The 25,358-nt window shown below is 43.3% G+C and overlaps 1 protein-coding gene across 1 annotated transcript in view; it reads left to right on the top strand.

Annotated features, from left to right (window-relative positions):
• LRP1 (LDL receptor related protein 1) overlaps positions 1–25,358 on the top strand; it is a 523,305-nt gene that overhangs the window by 284,564 nt on the left and 213,383 nt on the right. The window contains exons 18-20 of the mRNA XM_073613827.1: positions 5,752–5,868; positions 15,499–15,579; positions 24,847–25,014. Of these exons, the coding sequence (XP_073469928.1) occupies positions 5,752–5,868; positions 15,499–15,579; positions 24,847–25,014 (366 nt within the window). The remainder of the gene's footprint in view (positions 1–5,751; positions 5,869–15,498; positions 15,580–24,846; positions 25,015–25,358) is intronic.

The following is a 25,358-nucleotide window of genomic DNA, read 5'->3' as shown; positions in this document are numbered from 1 at the left end:
GGCAGTCACTGTAGTGGCCCGAAACCTCGAGCACTAGCTTACACATATCCAGGCTCATATTTAGGCAGGTACGGCAAAGGAGACTATTTTGGCGTCCTTTCCAACAATTCTTAGAGGCGTAGCATACATAGCGGATGCTTCGGCTGAGTCAGTGCTTATGTCAGCCAGGACTGCTGCACTGGCCAACTCAGCCAGAAGAGCCCTCTGGCTCAAAACATGGCCAGACGACAATGCCTCAAAGGTTAAACTATGTGGCATCCCGCTGACCGGTGATCTACTCTTCGGCCCAGGTCTAGAGACAGTACTAGACCATACTGCCGATAAAAAGAAGGCATTCCCAGTAAAACGAAAACCCCCAAATCAACCTAAGAGGGGGTTACATCCACAAAAAAGAAGGCCTCCCAAGTCACAGGAGAAAAAGACTTGGAGCCAAAGAGGTAAGGGCAAAGGAGGCGCGATTTTTCGCCCTCCTGAACAGCCCAGTAAGACTCAGGGATCACAGTGGGGGGAAGATTGGGAGCCTTCCTTCCACTATGGGAAGTAATCTCCCCCAACCAATTTATCCTGAGGATCATACGAAGGGGGTACTGTCTGGAATTTACAAAGCCCCCTCCATGTTGAAGCTTAAAAAACGGTTCTCCCCAGGTGTACGGCAAAAGCAGAAGCCCTCCTTGGGGCATTAAAGGAACTAGAACAACAGAATGTAGTGTGCAGAGTTCCAAAAGAAGAAGAAGGGACAGGCTTTTATTCACACGTTTTCGTGGTGAGAAAACCCTCGGGGAGTTGCAGGCTAATTCTAAACCTGAAACCTCTGAACAAAGTGATTGTCTACAAAAGATTCCGGATGGAATCGATATTCACAGTCAGGGTGTTACTTCCCCAGAACTGTTACATGGTGTCACTGGATTTGAAAGGCGCATACCTGCATATCCCCATTGCGGAGGCCTTTCAAAAGTTCCTGCGCCTGGCAGTAAAGGTAGAAGACGAAACTATTCACCTGCAGTTTCAGGCACTGCCATTTGGCCTGTCCTCGTCACCCCGAGTATTTACGAAGGTCATGGCAGAGGCCATGGCTTTTTTGCGAATCAGGGGGGTAGCAATTATTGCATACCTAGACGATCTTCTCTTCGCACCATCCTCAGAACAACTAATCAGGGATCTGGAACTAACAAAGACGACCCTGAAGGGGCTAGGATGGCTACTAAATCTGGAAAAGTCCAGCCTTATTCCAGCTCAACAGATTTCCTATCTAGGATACCTGCTGGATTCTACTCAGCTGAGAGTTTTTCTCCCAGCAGAGAAAATTCTGAAGTTAGACCAAGCAGCAGCGTGCCTTCAGAGCAATCAGCAGGTATCAATACGGGTGGCCATGTCAACCCTCGGCCTTCTAACTTCTGCTATCCCGGCAGTCCAGTGGGCAGGCCTTCACTTCTGTCCCCTGTAGGCACTGATTCTAAAGGTGTGGGACCACAGCCAAGAGTCTTTAGACACTCTGCTTTCAATCCCTCCTCGGGTCAAGAGGTCCCTCTGGTGGTGGAGGAAGCAGATAAACTTGTCACAAGGGCGTCTGTGGTCATTCCAGTATCCAGAGTGATCACTACGGATGCAAGTGGCAGAGGCTGGGGGGCACATCTGGGTCCTCGGTTGACGCAGAAAAAGGAAAAAGAAGGAGCTCAAAGGGTCCTCCAACTGGAAAGAACTAAAAGCAGTGGGACTGGCACTCAGAGCTTTCAGGGAAGACCTACTGGGACAACATATCCAGGTACGGTCCGACAACTCTTCGGTCATTGCTTATATAAACAAGCAAGGTGGCACGAGAAGCGGGGTTCTGTTAAGCCTAGCCACAATGATCCTCGGCTGGGTAGAAGCCAATGCTCTGTCCCTTTCAGCAGCGTTCCTGAGAGGGAAGGAAAACATAGTGGCCGATCAGCCGAACACAGCTGAGAGAGGTGGACTGGGTACTCAATCCGGAGGTCTTCGACCTCATAGTCAGGAGATGGGGCCTCCCAGAAATAGACCTATTTGCCTCAAGAAGCAATACAAAGACCCCATACTTCTCTCAGCAGATGGGAGAACGCGTTAGGGGTAGACGCTCTGACACAAAGATGGCACTTCAGAGTTTGCTACGCCTTCCCACCTCCGGTGCTTCTGCCAGCAGTTCTAAGAAAATTCCAGGTAGAAGACACCACGCTAATTTTAGTGGCTCTGTACTGGCCCAAGAGAGCTTGGTTCTTGATCCTCGGTCAGTTGGCGGCGGAACCTCCCTGGCTCCTTCCGACCAGAAAGGATCTCCTATCTTAGGGCCCAGTTCTCTGTCCCCAGGTAGGTCGCTGGAACTTAGCCGTCTGGCTTCTGAAGAAGAGATTCTAAGAAGCAAGGGCTTTTCCGATCAACTAGTATCCACCCTCCTTGATAGTAAAAAGGAGGAGACGCACCGAATCTACCAAAAGGTTTGGGGGCGTTTTAGAGCTTGGTGCCTGAAAAACTCTTTTAAGGTGCAGAGCCCTATAGCAGTCCTGGAGTTTCTGCAATGCGGGGCTGATAAGGAGTTAGCCATCAGTACCCTTAAAAGCCAGGATTCAGCGCTTAGCGCGTACCTAGAGAAATCCCTGGCCACCAACACCTGGGTGGTCAGGTTTTTCAGAGCCCTGTCAAGACGGAGACCAGTGCAGGGTCCTTCCTTCCCTAAGTGGGACCTTTCCCTGGTCTTGCAGGTTCTGACTGAACCCCCGTTCAAGCCTTTAGAAGAGTGTACTCTAAAGGACCTAACGTTTAAAGCTGTTTTTTTGGTGCCTGTAACCACAGCGAGGAGGGTCAGTGAAATAGAGGCCCTTTCAATTAGACCCCCCTTTCGTGTCGTATTTTCGGATAGAGTCATTTTTAAGACTGACCCGGCTTTTTTACCGAAGGTGACTTCGAAATACCATAGAAGCCAGGAAGTAATTTTGCCAACTTTTTGTCCTAATCCCTCAAGTGAAAGGGAATTTAGGTTTCATACTTTAGTCATCAGGAGATGCATCCTACGTTATTTAGAGCTGACGAAGAGTTTTAGAAAGTCAGACTCTCTCTATTTCTTTTTGCGGAGCAAGAGAGGGACAGAAGGCGTCTAGACGCACCATTGCCAGGTGGCTCAGAATAGCTATTAGTCAGGCCTACAGGCTAGAGGGTAGAGAGGCCCCCATGCAGTGGCGGAATTTCCAGGGTCGCAACAGTCGCACTTGCGACTGGGCCCTGGAATTCTGCCAGTGTGGGGGGCCCCAAGACGCCACACCTCCCCTGGCTGGCATCCAACTATACAGGAGAGGAGGGCGAGAGGGGGCGATCGGCAGCTATGTGATGTCTCCGCACTGCGGGATGTCCCTCCAGGCAGCCCAGTTCACTTCCCGAATATCAGTGAGTATAATGGAGAGGGGAGGGGCCTCTGACCCGAGCAGACACCAGATTCAGTGCACAAGTTTGTCCCTCTGCTTGTACACTGAGTCTTGCTGATACACGCTCGGGTGAGAGGCCCCTCCCCTCTCCATTGGATACAATGATAGTCAGGAAGTGAACTGTGTGCTGCCTGGAGGGACATCCTGCGGACATCACAAGGAAGCATGCTGCTTCTTCCATATGTGCTTCTCATGTAAGTTAAGCACAACACTGGCCCCCCACCTGTCCCCTCTCACACTGCCCCCCCACCTGTCCCCTCTCACACTGCCCCCCCACCTGTCCCCTCTCACACTGCCCCCCCACCTGTCCCCTCTCACACTGCCCCCCCACCTGTCCCCTCTCACACTGCTCCCCCACCTGTCCCCTCTCACACTGCCCCCCCACCTGTCCCCTCTCACACTGCCCCCCCACCTGTCCCCTCTCACACTGCCCCCCCACCTGTCCCCTCTCACACTGCCCCCCCACCTGTCCCCTCTCACACTGCCCCCCACCTGTCCCCTCTCACACTGCCCCCCCCACCAGTCCCCTCTCACACTGCCCCCCACCTGTCCCCTCTCACACTGCCCCCCCACCTGTCCCCTCTCACACTGCCCCCCCACCTGTCCCCTCTCACACTGCCCCCCCCCACCTGTCCCCTCTCACACTGCCCCCCCCACCTGTCCCCTCTCACACTGCCCCCCCACCTGTCCCCTCTCACACTGCCCCCCCACCTGTCCCCTCTCACACTGCCCCCCCACCTGTCCCCTCTCACACTGCCCCCCCACCTGTCCCCTCTCACACTGCCCCCCCCACCTGTCCCCTCTCACACTGGCCCCCCACCTGTCCCCTCTCACACTGGCCCCTCATCTGTCCCCTCTCACACTGGCCCCCCACCTGTCCCCTCTCACACTGGCCCCCCACCTGTCCCCTCTCACACTGGCCCCCCACCTGTCCCCTCTCACACTGGCCCCCCACCTGTCCCCTCTCACACTGGCCCCCCACCTGTCCCCTCTCACACTGGCCACCCACCTGTCCCCTCTCACGCTGGCCCCCCACCTGCCACATAGCCCCTCTTTTATCACACTGCACACGTCATACTATTTCCCCATAATACTGCCCCCACCTGTCTCACTGTCCCCTGTCACACTGCCCCCTTGGCACAATACATTCCTGTCATACTGCCCCCTCCTGTAACACTGCCCCTCCATCATTCTGCCCCCTCGTCACACTGCCCCCTTCTTTCATATTTACCCCCCTCCTGTCACAATACCCCCCTCTTGTTAAACAGTCCCCTTCCTTTCACAGTGCTCCCTCATTACACTGCCTCCTCTTGTAATACTTCCCAGGTATCCTTTTCTTGTCACACTGCCCCCCTCTTGTCACAATATCCCCCTGTCACACTGCCCCCCTGTCATACTGCCCCCTCCTGTCACACTGCCCCCATCGTACTGCCCCTTCTTGTCACACTGCCCCCCTTCTTTCACAGTGCCCCCTCTTATTACACTCCCCCCTCTGGTCACACTTTCCAGATACCCTTCTTTGGTCACACTGCCCCCTCCTGTCAAAATACCCCGTCATACTGCCCCTCATCCTTTCACAATACCCCCCCTATCCTGCCCCTCATCCTTTCACAATACCCCCCCATCATACTGCGGGTCAGGGGCCCTTCATGGTTTCTTGCACTGGGGCCCTGAAGGTTATAGTTACGCCTCTTCCCCCATGGGAATTAAAGCACACTCTACTAGAGCTATGGCAGCTTCACAGGCGGAAAGAGCTAGAGCAACACCAGAGCAGATTTACAAGGCAGCCGTATGGTCCAGTTTCACCACATTTGTGAAACACTACAGAGTGGATCTGGTATCAGCAAGTGAGCAATCCTTTGGGCGAAAGGTATTGCAAGCTGTTGTCCTGCCCTAAGTGGTAAGTGCTCGTCTATCCTCTCAATGTGGCTGTCCTGAAAGACGGGGAGGGAAAATTAAAGTTACGCTTACCGGTAACGTCTTTTCCAGTAGTCTTTCAGGACAGCCCTAGTACCCACCCGAAGTTTTGGGGGGGTCTTGAGAAAGACCTAAAAAAGGGCACAATAGTAATATGTGATAGTATGTTATTAACGTGTTCTTGTGTCTCCCCAGCTAACTGGAGGTGCTCTAGAAAAAACTGAGGCTGGCAGGGGGAGGTGTAAATTTATGGGGCCTGGTGCAGTGTTTCCAAGGAAGAGGAGGAGCCAAGGTCTCTCAATGTGGCTGTCCTGAAACACTACTGGAAAAGACGTTACCGGTAAGCGTAACTTTAATTTTTTTTCTTTTCCTGTAGATGATCCCCTCTTTTCTTTTTCCACAGCCCGTACTTGTCCTCCAAATCAATTCTCTTGTGCTAGTGGCCGATGCATTCCTAATGCATGGACCTGTGACCTAGATGATGACTGTGGTGACCGCTCAGATGAGTCCTCTACATGTGGTAAGTTGTTCTTGTCTTTCTGTATGGACATGTAAAATGTTGCAGATTTGGTTCGTTCGTAATTTCACCCCAAGTACTTAGTGATGGTTTCCCTGGCTCCAATAATAAGGATATTATAATTCACAGCAAACTTCCATAACCATGTTTGGTTAAATTATTAAAATGATTTTAAAGTTTTTTTTGTTTTGGTTTTTTGTGTTTTTTTTTTTTTTTTGTTCTTTTTAATAACAAAGAAATCATACTTGCCTGCTCTGTGCAATGGTTTTATACAGAGCATTCTTGATCCTTCTCTTCTTGGGTCCTCTGCCATTAACTCCTTTTCTCCGATCCTGAGCCGCGCTGTGTGTGTCCATTAACACACACACACTGCGCAACTGGGTCCCACCCCCTGCTCCCTCATCACTGGATTTGATTGACAGCAGCATGAAACTAAGAGCTAGATCAAGATTGAGCTCAGGTAAGTATATAGGGGGGAGCTGACAATAGAAGGTTTGTTTTTACCTTAATGCATAAAATGCATTAAGGTAAAAAAAACATTTAGCCTGTACAACCACTTAAGTTTTATAACCTGTACCGTTTATTATGGCTATTTAAATCCATGGTAACGTTTATCACAAAAAAACAAATATTCCGATGTTGCAAATTTGTACAAGTATATGATCCTGAAAAAAAAAAAATTATACTGAATTGCCTTTTTAACACACAGTGAGGGAAAAAAGTATTTGATCCCCTGCTGATTTTGTAGGTTTACCTAAGAGAAAGAAATGATCAGTCTATATTTTTAAAGGTAGGTTTATTTTAATAGTGAGCGACAGAAAAACAGCAAAACTATCCTTAAAAACACATTTCAAAAAAAGTTCTAAATTGATTTGCATTTTAATGAGTGAAATAAGTATTTGACCCCTTCGCAAAACCCTTGTTGGCAATCAGAGGTTAGACATTTCTTGTAGTTGGCCACCAGGTTTGCACACACCTCAGGGATTTTGTCTCACTCCTCTTTGCAGATCCTCTCCAAGTCATTAAAGTTTTTGTTACCCCCCCCCCCCCCCAAAAAAAAACAAACAAACAGATCCTGTTCCCTTAAAGCATGTTATACAGCACAGTGCTTGTGCGGTGTCATTTGGCCCCCTGATCACCTCTAATACCTGGCTGATCCTGCCTGGCTATGCCCTCCCCCCCCGTACACTGACCACGATATATCAGGCTATAGAGGCTGCTGAGCCCTGACACCGTTGTCAGCATACGTGCCTCCATCACAGCCGCAACCTGCTATTTGCCTCCTGTGTCCTCTCCTCCATCCTCTCCCCCCTCCCCTCTCTGACTGTCCACTGTGTTAGCGCCCCCCCCCCCCCCCCCCAATCCTGCTGCTCTCATACTTAACAATAAATGCTCCCATCCCCTCTGTATTGTAATAATAGGTTCCCCTGTGTTATAACATAAATATGCTTATCTGTACTGGTAACACAGCGTCTTCCTGCGATCATGTGACTCACCCACTGGAACTGTGAACCGGGCAGAAGAGAGGAGGCAACTGATCGCAGGAAGACGGTGTGTTATCAGTACAGATAAGCATATTTATGTTATAACACAGACACAGGGGAACTTATTATTCTAATACAGAGGGGATGGGAGCTTTTTATACAACCACTTTAAGATTTTGAGGCTGACATTTGGTAACTTGAACCTTCAGCTCCCTCCACATATTTTCTATGGGATTAAAGTCTGGAGACTGGCTAGGCCACTCCAGGACCTTAATGTTCTTCTTCTTGAGCCACTCCTTTGTTGCCTTGGCCATGTGTTTTAGGTTATTGTCATGCTGGAATACCCATCCACGACCCATTTTGAATGCCCTGGCTGGGGAAGGAGGGTCTCACCCAAGATTTGACGGTACATTGCCCGTCTATCGTCCCTTTGATGCAGTGAAGTTGTCCTGTACCCTTAGTAGAAAAAGACCCCCAAAGCATAATATTTCCACCTCCGTGTTTGACGGTGGGGATGGTATTCTTGGGGTCATAGGCAGCATTGCTCCTCCTCCAAACACGGCGAGTTGAGTTGATGCCAAAGAGCTCGATTTTGGTCTCATCTGACCACAACACTTTAACCCAGTTCTCCTCTTAATCATTCAGATGTTCATTAGCAAATTTCAGACGGGCCTGTACATTTGCTTTCTTGAGCAGAGGGACCTTGCAGGGATACTACAGGTTTTCAGTCCGTCATGGCGTACTGTGTTATAAATTGTTTTCCTGGTAAATATGATCCCAGCTGCCTTGAGATCTTTGACAGGATTATCCCGTGTAGTTCTGGGCTGATTCCCCACCACTCTCATGATCATTGAAACTCCACGAGGTGAGATCCTCCATGGAGCCCCAGACCGAGGGAGAGTGACAGTTATTTTGTGTTTCTTCCATTTGCATATAATCACACCAACTGTTGTCACCCTCTCATTAAGCTGCTTGGTGATGGTCTTGTAGCCCATTCCAGCCTTGTGTAGGTCTACAATCTTGTCCCTGACAATCTTGGACAGCTCTTTGGTCTTGGCCATGGTGGAGAGATTGGAATCTGATTGATTACTTATGTGGACAGGGGTCTTGTATGCAGGTAACAAGTTGAGATTAGGAGCACTCCCTTTAAGAGAGTGTACCTAATCTCAGCTTGTTACTTGTATAGAAGACACCTGGGAGCCAGAAATCTTGCTGATTGATAGGGGATCAAATACTTATTTCACTCATTAAAATGCAAATCAATTTATAACTTTTTTGAAATATGTTTTTCTGGATATTTTTGTTGTTGTTCTGTCTCTCCCTGTTAGAATAAACCTACAATTAAATTTATAGACTGATCATTTTGTTTGTCAGTAGACAAACGTACAAAATCACCATGGGGTCAAATATTTTTTCCCCTCATTGTACAAATATATCAACATGCTAAGTCAAATATTTAGATCTACTGATATCAGGGATTGCACACATGCATGCCTATACTGATATATAACTTATGTCATGCATAGTCCTTGCACATTATGCAGTTTATGACCATAGATGGGTGTTTGCAGTGAATGACTGTTGGCACTGTCTAAATCACAATGAATCTTGTAGTAAATCACCAACACTTTGTTTTCAATGCTTTAATGCAATTTCTGCCATGAGATAAAAACCAGAATGTTTGCTATTAAAGCACATTTGTGATGATTTGATGACAAAGCATTAAACATAGTGCTATAGCAGGCTAGTGATTTAGTACAAAAGAGAATTCTGCCTCCTTTACCTTACCAGGAGGTGTGAGCTCAGAGTCTGGGGGAGGAGAGGAGCTCTTCACCTGTGTCAATAGGTAACTCATTTCCCGCACTGCTCATTAGTGTGCAGGAAGCCTTAGGCTGAGCAACCAGCTGTCACAGAGACTGAGATCCAGATACTTATATAGTGCTGTCAATATACGCAACGCTTTACATATACACGGTCTTGTCAAAAGTATTGGGTGAAGCTGTTGGTAGATCCCCCCTCCTTCCCCATTTGAAGCTGTAGATACCTGATGTCCTATCCTGCCAGCCTCGGTGGCTAAACAAGCTCTTTTGACTTGTAAAGACGTATGTCTGTTCAAGTCCCCTGCTTCCGGTAAGCCTCTTCAGATGCTATGGTGATGGTTTTGATACACACTTAGACGTCACAATCGATTTGGGGTTTTTACCGTCCTTACCCACCAGTGATACTCCGGTGTTGTCTTCATCAGCTAATCCTCAGAGACTGTTGGTGGTGGTTTTGGACTTTTATCAGGAATATATTTTTTAGAATATATATGGACTCTATTCACAGTTGATTAATTATTTATATATACTTTGGTTTCATTTTCACCTCTCACTGGTGTATTTGCTATTATGTATTACATGTCACTTTGCAATATTTATTAATTTTTTCATTGAGTCACTTTCTACTGAATTTTTTGAAGTATTTTCTGTTTTGGTTTAATTTCTGGCCATTGTAAGATGGCTCCCCTTTAAAATTTCCTACTTTGACACTTAGCGCTACACTATTTTTATATTAGTACAAAAGAGAAAACTGACTTTTTTTTGTAGAGATTCTGGCCAGTCCAAGTTACGTGCATAATTTTGCTTTCAGCAACTGCAGTTGCCCGTTTGTCATTGCCGGTTTTTATTGAATGTAACTCCACATTACTATTTATCCCATGGTTGCAGACACAATGGGATTGATTTACTAAAACTGGAGAGTGCAAAATCTGGTGAAGCTGTGCATGGTAGCCAATCTGCTTCTATCTTCGGCCTGTTCAATTAAGCTTTGAACAAAAAAAAAAAAAAAAAAAAACCCGGAAGCTGATTGGTTTCTATGCAGAGCTGCACCAGATTTTGCACTCTCCAATTTTAGTAAATCCACCCAAAGTGTTTTTTTTTTGTTTGTACTTCATTTGTGAGCTATTACCATTTTAAGCCTTATGCATATTTTTGCATTTAACAGTTGCAGTTGGTACGGTTATGTACTTATCCTCATTGCTGCTTCTGGATTTTACAAATCTTCATGTCAGTTCATTTATATATGGTGCATTAGGGACAAATTTTGGCAGCTCTTAATTTCAGGAGGTCTGTTGTGCCAAGTCAGTTAGCCTCTGGCATGTACTATTTAGGTTAATATGCTTGATAAGGTGACTATGTACCCATCTACATTTATGGATTCATTTTTATCCATTACTTTGATACATCAGTCTATTGGAATATGTCTGAGCAGATAATAATTCATTATTACCAGCAAGTGATTTTGAGAGCTCATATCCTTTCCTTGCACCTTATGTTTAGACTTTAGGCTGCCCAAAAGGACACGTTAGGCACAGCAAAATTATTAGTTCAATTAGGTGGAAAAAGCTATCGGTAGTAATTTCTTTATTAGAACAACAATTAGAAGAATTGTTTTAAATTAAGTTTATAGTATAGAATTTTGCTATACATAAAGTGCATTTTGAAGTTAGAAATGGTTTGATTTTTTAAATTATTCATAGTTTATTAGTGACTTAAATTAATACTAAAGTTTTCTTAAAAACAAGGTTATATTTTTCCTGCTCTATGTAATGATCTTGTACAGAACGGTCTCTTTCCTCAATTTCTGGCAGTTCCCCTTTGTGCTTTCTGCTCCTCCTTTAACTAGCCATGTACCAAGAAGACACTTGTGCGTGTGTACTCCCGAGCCAGGCTGTATGTGTTCATGGACACGCACAGCACCGGTAATCCACACCCCTCCCCTTTTCTTCAACGAATTTGACATGCAGCAGGAGTCTATGGCTCCACTGCCATCAGTTTCTGCTGTGATAGATGGAAGTGAGGGAAGTCGTGCTGGAGAAGTGACATAGGGGCAGGTAGTGGGGCTTTTTTTTTTATCCTTACTACAGTGAATGCATTAAGATAAAAAATGTTTAGACTTTCGAACCACATTACTCCTTAACGATTTATAAACCTATTCAGAATTCCAGAATGTCCAACAGTATTTATGAACACTGGAAAAGTAGTGCTGCGCAAATATATGAGTCCTTAAACATCATAAATCAGATGTGGTGAGTAAAATGGAAGACAGGAACCACCAGTGGACACTCAGGGTAACAGAAAACAACTAATGGGTGACTATGATCCCTCCACCGGACATGGATGGCCCCTCACCTCAGTTACTCGACCTGAGACAGGTCACACAGCATGAACAGCATACACTGGGTGGATAAATCCAGGTAATGGTGGTATCGCCTTCACACTTCAGCATTCAGCAAATAGGAACGAATGATGCATATGTAACCTCCCACTGGGAGGAAGATACCATATTTCATGATCCCCCCGTCGCAATTGTCGTGTTACAGACGATATATCGACGATTTAATTATGGTATGGGTGGGTGATATGGTGAGCCTACAAAACTTTATGGACAAGCTGAATGATAATAACAAAAATATTGAGTTAACATGGACGATCAACCAACAACAGATCACATTTTTAGATCTTGAAATCTTTAAAGGGGAGGTGGGCTTCCAAACCAGAAATCACTTTAAAACAACAGATAGGAATGCGTACATTCCACTGACTAGTTGTCACCATAAGTCTTGGCTCTGCAATATACCAAGAGGCCAATTTATCCGTTTGCGCCGTAATTGCACCTCAGATGAAGACTTCTTATTGCAGTCACAAGTGCTGGCAACTAGGTTTAAGGAAAAAGGGTATACGCAAGCTCTGGTAGATGCAGAAATAGCCAAAGTACTGGCAACTGATAGGAATACTGTTGTGGCGGATAAGGTTAATTGGCGGATAATTACCCATGGAAATAGGAGACAATGTTACAAGCTATCGTATTATACTGGATTATAACATCCAGTATAAAAAACTAGAACATATAATAGCTAGACATTGGCCCATCCTTAAAGGAGACCGGACTCTTGGACCGGTTCTCCCTGACCATCCTCGGTTTATATACCGCAAGGCCCCGTCTTTACGTGACCGGCTAGCACCTGGGGTCATTGATCCACCCAAAACAGGGACCAACAGGCTGTTTGGTTTTCTATCTGGCTTCTACGCGTGTGGCAAATGTGCCACGTGTAGGAAGGCTAGCAGAAATATCAAAAGGCGGAAGGATTTTGTTTCGAATGTAACACACAAAAGCTATCAAATTGAAGGTCTGATTACGTGCTCATCAGTGGGGGTGGTCTACATGCTGGAGTGCGATTGTGGCCTCCAGTATGTGGGCCGGACCTCAAGAGCACTACACGTGAGAGTTGGGGAACACATCAGTAATATTAAGTGGGGGGTTAAAACCCACAGTGTGTCCAGGCATTTTCGCCTTTGTCATCAGAGGGACCCCAAATGCCTCAAATTTTGGGGGATAGAAAAGGTTCCCCGTCAGTGGAGGGGTAGCCATTACATCAGACAACTCAGCCGTAGAGAATCATTCTGGATCTACGAGACTAAGGTCCTCTCCCCAGCTGGAATGAATGTTGATTTTGATTTGAACTGTTTTATTTCTAATAGATAATTTAGGTTTAATCATTTTTTATTTTTACCTTTTTTGAATACTTTTTAATACTTGCAATCACAAATTCATTATGTACATGCGATCATATCTAGTCGATGCCCGTGGTCTGATGTCTTTTTTATATGTTTTATTATATTTTATCTTATGCGATTTTTTTAACATGATTGTATGCGATTTTTAAAAAACAAATTGCTATTTTTTCCACATTTGAAATAGGTATTAAGCTAGTTAACTCTATATGAAGATGTATATATCCCGGAGTTACATGTAAGCTGTTTACTATTAGTTTTATTTCCCTCTTTCATTTGTGGAATTATCTGTATATCGGTCGGCAGTGTTTACTTCTCTTCACTCCTTTGGAGGCTGAATGTTATGTTAACCACTAGTTCAGATGCAACGGTTCGGACGTGCTGGATTTTTGTCCCCCTTTGATCTCTGTATCTGCGCTTCTGATTGGTGCTGCCGTTACTATGGCACAGTACATATAAAATGCGGGCCGTCACTGCGCATCCCGCCCCACGCTGATGAAGTCCCGCCCATAGGACGTAACGCGCACGGGGGGTAGGAGCGCATGACGTCACCCGCGGCCATTGGCTGATACGATCGCAAGCTTCCTAGCCGGAACTCGTATCTGAGTGCCGGTCTGTGTAAGTGCAATAGTCTACCTTTTATATTCAATTCAATAAATTTGCTACGGAGAGCACTATGTTTTGCCTTTTATGTTACATATGCATCATTCGTTCCTATTTGCTGAATGCTGAAGTGTGAAGGCGATACCACCATTACCTGGATTTATCCACCCAGTGTATGCTGTTCATGCTGTGTGACCTGTCTCAGGTCGAGTAACTGAGGTGAGGGGCCATCCATGTCCGGTGGAGGGATCATAGTCGCCCATTAGTTGTTTTCTGTTACCCTGAGTGTCCACTGGTGGTTCCTGTCTTCCATTTTACTTACCACATCTGATTTATGATGTTTAAGGACTCATATATTTGCGCAGCACTACTTTTCCTGTTTTTATGTCATTGAGGTGTTGTTGAATTAGCCTTAGTGTCTGCTTGCATTTATTTTTTTGTGTCCGTCGATCAGTCAGCGCTGAATTTATATATATTTTTTCTCAACCGTATTTATGGACTTATAGAAGATAGATATATATATTATAGATATAGAAGCATTTCTGTACATGCAAAATATACCAGCATTTCAATTAAACATAATTATTTCTGTCTTTTTTGTTATATCAGAAATAAGGATAACTCAGAATAAATGTAAAAATGTGGGAACAAACGTCATAATACAGTGAGGACTTGTCTTCATAAATTGTCAGAGTGCTGTGGTTTTAGGTGTTTTAGGACCTTTTAGGCTCTGTTGAAAACACGTTGGTTGGCTTTCTTGGTAGGCAGAGCCTGAACACCCTTTTTTGTCCTTCATAAAACTTTCCCTGGACTCTCTATATGCCGTGTTTTTAATCCCAGTTAGGCTTTGAATGTGTGAGTATTGAGAGGGAAGGGGTGCTAGGATAGGTGGCAATTAGCATCACTGTGCCTAGCAGACCACCAGTTCAGCACCCTTTTCAGAGCAAGCAGATCAAGTTTCCGGGATAGGGTTATATCTAGCTGTACATGGCTTTGCTTGCCTCTTTGTAATACTAAGTGCTCGAGGGAGACTTTTGTAATGCAAATGTATTTTTTGTTTAACGTGTTTGTTATTTTTTATCCCCTGAAATGGGCCTCTTTGAAAGTTTACCAGAATCAGTTTGGCTCACAGTCGAGTTGGACGCCCTGACAGTCTCCTACAGGCGTAGTTCATTATTCGCAGTAGAAAATAGATACTGCATTAGTTATTGTTCATTTTTTCATGTTTCGGAACCATCCATTCATCTTGTCTGAGCTGCTAAAGGGGATTAAAACTGAGAAAGATTTATCAATGATCCCGAGCGCTGGTAAAAAGCACTGTGTTTTTGCATTGAATTCAGCTTATTATATGCCTCTCTTAAGAGCTTTCTACTTCATACCTGATCGGTAATTAGGCATTAGGTATTGACAGCCAGCAAAACTACAAGTTACAATTGGGCTGGAAAAGCATACCTACCAGCATGCTTCACCAGTCCTTTAGGCCCGGTTCACATATGTGCGGCTGCAGTTCCCAGCATAGGGTCTGGTTGGGTCTCTGTTCACCGGTTCAGGTGCAAATCAGGAATCGGGTCCGAATTTTTGCCTAAATTCGCACCTGAATTGGACCAAAGATGCACAGGACCCTTTTGGAATGCGGACCGCGGCCGCCCTGGACCTGTGTGAAGCGTCTCCATTGCAAGCCGGGCACAATCGCCTGTCATGCAAATTGCACATATGTGAACCCAGCCTTAGTGGTGTGTGTATTTATATATATATATATATATATATATATATATATATATATATATATATATATATATATATATATATATATATATATATATATATAATCACCATGAGTAAATTATTGGTGTAGATCCAAAATGGTGTAGATATTGAAGTTTTACCTAACATTCTGGTTTTTCCAACAGGTCTGATGGAAATTTGCTACAATATTTTCAGCTAGTTTTATTTTTCTCCTTTCATTTATGCGAGTATTTGTTTCTTTACAGCTTACCCGACCTGCTTTCCTCTTACTCAGTTTACCTGTAACAGTGGCCGATGCATTAACATAAACTGGCGCTGTGATAATGGTAAGTGGAAATGTTCTGTTTGTACTTCAGCTTTTTACATCATCTCTTGAGACTGTCATATCATTCTGATGTTAAGATCCGTTTTGTTAATTTTGGCCTTCATACAATGTGACTAAAAGTGATGTGCAAAATGACCCACAGCAAGCAGTCAGAAATCATTCATTGTTCTGACTGCTGAAAACTGACGAAAAATGAAGTGTTTTATGTCATATACCAACTTAGGATAAGTACAGTCTTCCCATGACTGCCTGTCATGCAGGCTGATTCTACCCAAAGGTAAATGTTAACTTTTGTGTGACGTTCATGGGTAGAAAGTCAATCATGGTGTTTTATTTTTTTTTAGACATCTGAGCAGACTTGGGTCCCCACACACTAATGCTTTTTTAAGCCATGCCTTGTTTGCTATTGTCAGTATTACTCTTACCCATGCTTTTTATGGGGAATAGTTTTTACTTTAAAGAGCTAAACTTTAGAGAGGATTCCTCGATGTCAACTTTGAAACCTACCATGAGACCTGCAATTGGTGCAATTGCTGATACAAGCTTTTAAAGGGTCAGTGAACCCAAAATATTGTTTTTGATAGATACAGGTGAGTTTAATTATTTCTCCAATTATTTTACTGTTCCAATAGAGATCCTTCCGTGCGTTTCCAGGTTGGTTCACCTGCTACAAGAATTATTCAAAGGAACCTGTGTTTGTGTCAGATTGATGTGTTCTGTAGAAGGCAGGGGGGACAGAGAAGTGGTTGGGGTAGGTCTCGTCAACAGGATCCTATAAGACCAGAGTTGCTGGTGCATAAATTACCTTGTCCACATTTTCCACAAGCTGGCTTGTCAGTGTGTTTCATCTGACCATTTAATTTGACTTCTAAGTAAAGACATTGCACATTTTAGGGTATTGTGTCTTCATCCTTCAGTCTGGCTCTTATACTTCACCAGTGCTTAACAATGCCTTACAGTAAAACATTGGGTCTTGTTAAAAAAAAAAATGCAAGATATCATATTGATTGACCATAGGCTACTTCCCACTATATATTATATTGTATATTATTTAGTTAGGGATATATATTTCTAACTATATTTATCTAGTCATTTTAGAAAAAAAAGTCCAGGCTAGTAGCCATGGTGACAGATTGACCTTGTTCTTTAATGTTATTTTGAGTTTTCCATATGCCCCTAATCAACTATGTGCATGTCTTAATAAACACAAGATATCCCTCTACAAAACAGATTTGCTTAAATATGCCTATACATATGGTCTGTGTTAAGTGTGCTTTCATATGATAAAATGTTGACAAAATCTAGCATGTGTATATAGACATTTTTGTATTATTTCACTGTCGCTCACATCATCATGCTTCTTTCCATTATTTATATTCTTTGTCACACAACCTACATTTAATAGATTTATAACCACAGTGTATTTTCTTTGTAATAGTATCTGTATGTTCTCTTCTGTTCTGTGTCTTTAATGTCTTGAATGTCTTGTCTTTGGTTGGTTTCTCTTTGTTGCAGAAAAGGATTGTGGGGATGGCTCTGACGAAATGAACTGTCCAATGTCTCCCGGTTAGTGCATAGGTCAACATGCACCATACAGCCAGCTATTGATAGCAGCAGCTACAGCGGTTGTTTGGGATCTAGAGTAGATAAGGCAAGCTTCTTGGGTTGGGCTGTCAGTTGTAACTGGGAAATTTGTCTCTAATTTTATTAGATTGATATTCTCAGAATTACTTGATAGGTTTGCCATTCCAGGAATCCAAAATAGACAATGTTAGTGCTCAGTGTTCCACCTTTTTGGAGAAAAGTGGCAATTGGTCACCAGTCTTATTATTTTTGCTGATGAACATGCACCTTCCTTATGCTTATATGATGCATATATGATAGCCTTATACATTTAAGGCCCAGGCCGTTTGAGCTGGTTTTATCGTACAGTTTTCATTCTTCTGCATTTTTATCTAAAGGTTTTAGGGTAACCGTACAACTCCATGGTCTCGCCCTACAAAACCTGAGTTCATTGCTGGCTGTTTCTCCACGCTGGTTGTATATTCAAGCAACAGGCTTTTTATAGCATACTAGAAGATTGCTTCAGCAGACACTGCAGATTTATGCTGCTTATAAATACTAATACTTAGAGCCTAATTTACTAAGAGGAGAAAAGGCAGAGGTCACCCTGAGCCTAAATTTACTAAAATGTAAAGTGATGCAAAAACAATTCCCTATCACATAGCTGGATGTTTGAATTGGACACAGGCTCATTTCTCCTTCATTTACTCTTAAGTGTGTCAGGTTCATTAGATGCATTTAAGATTCAGTGTCTTGTAAATGCTGAGAAACCGTGCCTACTACCATGCATCAAGCTTGCTAACCATTCTAGATAAGTAGCTGTTTGAACCTGTAAATTAGTTTGTGCTCCAGTGACCATCCAGGCAGTTACGACATAATCATACAGCAATCTCAATTTTTGTTTTTACTTTAACAAGGCCGGCTTTCGTAATTCTGGTGGGTACTTCTTGCCACTAAAACTTCTGAGAAAAATAGGATGCCAGTATGTGATTTAGCATGCAATTCTTAAATACCTTTTTGTTGGGAAGCTGGCCTTTAGTTTTCAGATTTGTTCTTGTTATAGGTAATTATATTTTCTACAGTCATATGGCTGTTGCAGTTATTATGTAATGCATCTAGTGACCTGTTTTAGAGAAATAATTAGTTTGAACTACAAAGAAGAATTAGAAGAAGAATTAGAATTATTGAGAGCAAATCAGTCACTGTTGGTGATGGGGAAATAGCTTAGAGAAAGAAATGGTTTATTCAGTAGTCTGCTTGTCGTAAATCCAGAGGAAATTCTGTGCTCAGTAGACAAGATAGCTTGATATAAAATAGATTGTAATTAAGGCCTGCTCATGCATAAAATAAGATATCTTCCCATCTGATATGGTGCATGTAGTGATCTATGCAATCTCTGTGTTCACTTTCTCTGTAGATGGTAGAGCTTGCTATATCTCTGCCTCTTTCTACTCTGGCTGAGATGGGATGGAGGTTGTGAGCCAGGGACTGATCTCTCCACTGACACCTAATTCTAAGTCTTCGTGTCAGTTAACCAATCATCCTTTCACATCCTATGAACCTTGATATTGTTACTGCCTTGCATTCTCTTGCCACCTTCTTTTCACTTTTACAAAGCACGTTGCTTTATCTTTTGTGGCCTTTTGCTGTGCTTTTCAAAACTTTGTTTCTTTTATGTTTCTCAGTGTTTATTTAGTCTTTGGAAATCAAATCATATTTGTATCATGTCATGGCACAAGTTTTTATATATATATATATAGTATGTGTGTGTGTGTATGTGTGTGTGTGTGTATATATATATATATATATATATATATATATATATATATATATATATATATATATATATATATATATATATATATATAAAATATTTCATGAATGGCAGCACTCATCTTTGTGTGATAACAATCAGTGATCTAATCTATAATCAAGTGAAAACCCATTCTCTTGCTTACTAATGATATTTGTGGAGTCTGCCCACTGGTATCTCTAATCTTTGTGGCTGTTTTGTATACTGCTAAGATTTCCTAGTGGCTGGCAATGTGCAGAAACTCAGAGCAATGGATCAGCAGACATTGCACATCATTATAATTGTTTGTCCTGCCAATATTAAAGTTCAACTCTAACCAAAACTGATATTCAAGTTCTTGATATGCTAGAAATCCCCTTGGAGATACATCTTCCAATTATATTGGGGAGATTTTCTAATGATAGTTTCTGGCTCAACATCCTCCCACAAGGCCAAAAACAGTTGTATTTCCCATTTATTTGTTAATTATACATCCATGTTTCCCAAAAAGGGCATAAACTGCAAGTGGTACATGTTCCGCCACGATAGGTGGGACACTGTGTGGTGCAGAATGTTTGTGCAGGACTGCCTTGTGGAAAGATATGCATTAGTTCTAGTTACCAGTGGAAGATACCACATGGAACATGCTGAAACAGTTTGTATGTGCTTCTGAGTATTACACAATAAAGGCTGTGATAGTGGTAAACACATAAAGTTTGGAAACCACAATCTAGGGGTAATTAATTTTGGGGGACAGGAGGATGAGACCCAACAACATGCAAAGGCTTTAGAATGGTCATAACATCTGGGCACTATCCCATCTTTTGAATTTCCTACATGTGAAGCCAGCAATTTCTCAAACTGAGATATCAGCTTTGAGTGTGCTTGGCTTGGGATTAAGCTTAGGCGTCTGCTTTCTACTGACAAGGACAGTGCCAGCTGTATCCAATGATTAAAGTTTTGGTGGGGCATTGCTAAGCAAGGGCATGGTCACCAGTAGTAAAGGGAACAGGTTCCCAATTGTCTATTAAAGTAAAATTTTATTAGTATAGTGGTATAAGGGTAGGAAAAAAAATGTTATTGCTATTAACTTTGTGCATTTTGACTTCTGAGAAAGTTCATTTCTTCCTCAAATTCTTTGCAGAGTTCGTGCTTTTAATGCATGTTCTGTCCTGTATAGTTCTGTTATTCTACACTAGAAATTGGGTTTTTAAATAAAGGTTATTTCCAGCAAAAAAAAGTATTTCTTTATCGTACATCATGGGACACAGAGCCTTAAGTAATTACTTAATGGGTTATAGGCCACCTTCAGCTGTTGACACTGGTAAACCCAATCAAAGGAAGTTTACTCCCTATATAACCCCTCCTCCTTCCAGGAGCACATCAGTTTTTTCGCCAGTGTCTAAGGTGTTGGTCATGAGTGAAGAAGTGCTCTGAGGAGCTCCAGGAAGGATCCATGCTGGATTTAAATTCCTCCATAAAAAGAAGCCAGATCTATCCAAAGTACCACTGAGGCCTAAGATGGATGGTACCTGGGACCTCGTACCTGAAGAATGAGGTTTTGCCTGTAATGCCTCTCTTTGTAGGGCTGGACCCCAGGAACCCAGGGCTTAGGTCTTGTTACATTTCCTAAAGCTTCCTGATGGGGTGCTTGTACATGGCCCAAGGCAGTTGGAACCCCGTTTTAGGGACCCAGTCCATGATGGTTTGCTTAACGCAGCCCGCCGTGATGGGTGAAGGTTGGATTTTCTGTTAATTCAGCAAAATCCTGCGGCGAGGATAAGTTTAGGGAAGAAACTTGGGTATTAAAAACATCTATGTATGTCTTCCATTAAAGGAAAACATGTCATGCCTTAAAATCTCCACTAGATGGAGTCTATGCACATACCTTACTCTGTTGTCTTCACTGTTAGCTCAGTCCATGTCTGGCTGCACAACGTGTGGAGGGAGATTTGCAAGGTAAAAAAGAAATCTGCAAAAAATGTCTTTTTCTCCCCCTGATGGGACCAGCGGGTTAGGGGGACAGCAGCGCTGCATTCCCCCCCCCCCCCCCCCGCCATGGGGGATGCAGAGGTCCCGCTATTTTACTGCTAAATGTTTGTTACTGTGGCTGTATTTTTTTACATATCTGTGCCCCACTGCAGGAGTCTCTGCCCACCCCCCCCCCTCGTGTTGGGTCTGGGACCCAAAAAATGCCGCGTTCAGGCGCGGGAAACATTTGTAAATGAAAAAGGGGCGGACATTTTTTTGGAGGAGGCGGGGCCTAAATGCAGGTGCCGTGAATGTCTGCGAAGACACACGTCAGGCTAAAAGAAGATAAATACAGCTGTGTCAGTCTCTCCTCTGCTGGTGAGGAGGAAACAAGCTGCCTGCACACAGGGACACACAAGCTGTGGGACAAGTATGGGTTGCAAAAACTGGCATTCCTGATTCAGGAAGGACACTCTTTTTCCAGCACTAGGTTGAACTTTATAGCGGCTTTTAAAGTCCTGACTATTTTCAGCGATTTAGTGCAAATTGTATAGCGCCTCTGTTTTTGTACTTAGGACTATGCCTGCAAAAAAAGACACCACAAAAGCCAAAAGAGTAAAGGTTTCATCCCCAGGCATTGGGATCTCGAGCTGTATTTCCACACTGTCATCCTTGCCTGAATTACCAGTTAGTTATGGCAACTCGGGGTGAGCCATTGGAACAAATTGATGGTGCAGCTGTCTCTCACATCTCAGCACCTGTATATGTGATTAAAGATGCCCTTTCTTCCTCCCTCCAAAATCTGGAAGAAAGATTAGCGGCTTCAATCACATCCTCCATTCAAATGGATAGGAAGCGTACTAGGTCTCCTTCCCCCACTTCAGCTTTGCAAGGGGAACAGTGGGCACACGATGAGGTGTTACCCTCAATCCATCAGGAAGAAAAGCAAACCGATGATTCCTCTGCAGAGGAAACAATGGTAGATGAACCTTTTTCGGCTTCTCAATCTGAGAAATTGCTAATACAATCTCTTACAGAAATGGTTCGTTCCACTTTCATGCTGCCTCTAACAGAGTCTTATGAAAACTCGGCCTCTTCCTTAGGTTCTTTAAAACCTTCCCATCCTTTGCATGCGTTTCCAGCACATGCATTACTAGAAAGAGCTTATTTTTCCTGAATGGGATCACCTGGATAAGCATTTTCTCCCTCCTAAGAGGTTTTTAATTCTCTATCCTCTGGAAGAGAAATTCCCCAAAAACTGGAAAGTACCAGCAATTGACGCTGTGATTTCCAAAGTGAATAATAACTTAACTTGTCCTGTAGACAATGCACAGATGCTTAAGAATCCAACAGATAAGAAGTTGGAATCCCTGCTAAAATCTGCCTTTTCCATAGCAGGTGCCATAACTCAGCCCGCAGTCACCACGATAGGTGTCTGCCAATCCCTAAAGGACCAATTTAAACAGGTCCTTAGAGAGCTTCCTACACAACAAGCTCGGGATTTGGCTGAACTACCTAAGGCATTATGTTTTGCCATAGATGCCATTAAAGACTCTATTCACCAGGCATTCCGCCTTACGCTTATGCTTGTACATATGCATATAATCCTGTGGTTGAAAAATTGGTAATCTGAAACACCATGTAAAAACCTCCTAACTGGGTTCCTCTTTCATGGGGAGCGACTATTTGGAGAAGACTTGGATAAATATATCAAGACAATTTTTAGTGGGCAAAGTACTCTTTTAGCAGTCAAAAGAAAATATAAACACCCTTCATTTAAACGGGCTCTTTCTCCTGCGCCAGTGGTTTCCACCTCTAGGCAGTGGCGATGGCCTCCGCCGTCAGACTCTAGAGGAAAGCCTCAGGGTCAGACCCAGACTCAAAAGAAGCCCTGGGGTAGGAAATCTGCAAAACAGAATCCTAAAGCCCCATCATGAAGAGGCAACCCCCCTCACCAAGGTGGGGGGAAGACTTCTGCAATTTTCAGGACAGATGGGTCATCTCTGGGATTCAAGCTGGAATTTCGGGACTTTCCACCGTCTCGTTTGCTGAGATCAAGCATTCTCAAAGATCCAGAGAAGAAACAATTTCTGTTTCAGGCTCTAGACCGATTAATATCTCAAGGGGTGATCATACAGATCCCCACAATAGAGCAAGGTCTGGGGTTTTATTCAAATCTTTTCATGGTACCAAAACCAAATGGAGACGTCAGACCCATTCTAGATCTAAGAGAGCTAAATCAATTCCTGAAGATCCGCTCCTTTAGCATGGAGACAATCAGGTCGGTAGTTTCCATCCTTCTAGAAAGAGATCTTCTGGCGTCAATCGACATCAGAAATGCATATCTGCATGTCCCTATATTTCCTCCTCATCAAAAGTTTCTGCGGTTCGAGTTGGAATAGCAGCATTTCCAGTTTGTAGCCCTGCCCTTCGGGCTAGCCACAGCACCCTGGGTGTTCACCAAGGTGCTGGCCCCACCTCTAGCCAGGTTAAGGGCACAGGGCATAACAGTCATAGCATACCTAGATGATCTATTACTTATAGATCAATCAGTGACTCGTTTGGAGCAAAGCGTACGCACCACAACCAATTATCTGAAAAGTTTGGGTTGGATTCTTAACCTAGAGAAATCTTCCTTAATACCACTAAAAAAGCTGGAGTAATTGGGTCTGATCATAGACACAGCCCAGGAAAGAGTGTTCTTGCCTCAAGCAAGGATCAACTCCATAAGAGAGCTGGTGCGGAGGGTCAGGTCAAATGGCAATCCCTCCATTTGCCTCTGCATGAGGTTAGTAGGAACCATGGTGGCTTCATTCGAAGCAGTTCCCTATGCCCAGTTCCATTCAGGACTGTTGCAAAACAGTATCCTATCTGCTTGGAACAAAACAGTTCAAGCTTTAGACTTGAAAATGTGGCTGTCACCAAGAGTGGCCCAAAGCCTCACTTGGTGGTTATTAACCCAGAATCTGCTGAATGGAAAATCCTTCAGACCAGTCATCTGGAAAGTGGTAACAACGGATGCCAGCCTTTCAGGCTGGGGAGCAGTACTAGAAAAGACAACTGTCCAAGGACAGTGGTCAAGAACCGAAAGAATCTTGCCCATCAATATCCTAGAGATTCTGGCAGTACGTCTGGCTCTAGAGGCCTGGACTTTCAGGTTACAGGATTGTCCTGTCAGGATTCAATCCAACAATGCCACAGCTGAAAACCAGATTTAAAGTGAGATGATATGAAGAAAGATTTTTAGCTAAACTATCAACTTCCATTTTAGATACAGTACCACGAAGTTCCTCTGGGGGTCCCAACCCGTCCTGCTATTCTAGCCATTAAAAAGTCAGTATTTTCTGATATCCATGCTTTTCTATGCTTTGCTTTTACTGTTCAGGATGCAGTTTAAACTATACTGACATTTTTAGCTCTGCTATTTTAGGATTTGCCAAGAAGTTCCTTTGGCCATGTCCTTCACATAGTGTTTCTTGTTAGTCAGAATAATGCATTGGCCCATTCATTTTTCCACTGGTGTTCTCTGGCTTTCCAAACGGTTGTAAATAAAGGGAGCAGAATGGGTTGGGACCCCCAGAAGAACTTTGTGGTACTGTATCTAAAATGGCCATGAGTTTTTATTTAAGCTGGACCCCATTACTGTCAATTCAAAACAAAGTTGATAGTTTAGCTAAAAGTCTTTCTTCATATCATCTCACTGTAAATTTGGTTTATTTTATTACAAGTATTTTATCTTTCGCAGAAAGTTTGCTTTACAATCAGGTACATTGTAAGAATGATTTAGAATAGCATTCCTTCTTTTAAACATGAGTGCTTCCTATGCCTATGAGTGCTTTGCAACATTTTTGTATTTGTAATCAGCTTGCTTGCTTTGTTTCACTCTTACCTGAAGTATTGCTTGGTTGTCTTTTTTATCTAACAATTGATATTCACCTTCAGACAACGACTGCGGAGACAACAGTGATGAGGATGGCTGCAGTCACTCTTGTTCTAGCACCCAGTTCAAATGCAACAGCGGCCGCTGCATCCCAGAACACTGGACATGTGATGGAGACAATGATTGTGGGGACTATAGTGATGAGACCCATGCCAACTGCACCAATCAAGGTGAGAAACAACAATCTATAATATGTCTGTAGAGCCTATATATTTTGCCATTGTGTGTGTTTGTGTACGTTAGTAATGTATTAACCATGCCATTCTTGCTAGCTTACCCAACAGTACCTTTTATATAGATGGTTTTTGTAAAATTTTTGTTACTTTTTTCTTATGAAATAACTCAATTCCTAATTGGAATTCCTAAATAGCATCTGTGATAACTCAAAGTGGAAGTCAGCTTTCTGCTTTAAAGTGGTTCTAAAGGCTGAAGGTTTTTTTACCTTAAAGTGAGTGTAAAGCTTCGAGTTTTTCTTTTTTTAAATAACAAACATGTCATACTTACCTCCACTGTG

This window comes from Aquarana catesbeiana, linkage group LG02, assembly GCF_042186555.1.
Source record: "Aquarana catesbeiana isolate 2022-GZ linkage group LG02, ASM4218655v1, whole genome shotgun sequence".
In the NCBI taxonomy this organism is placed as follows: Eukaryota; Metazoa; Chordata; class Amphibia; order Anura; family Ranidae; genus Aquarana; species Aquarana catesbeiana.
Note: the sequence above shows the minus strand (reverse complement) of the source record. Positions and strands in the feature narration are given on the sequence as shown.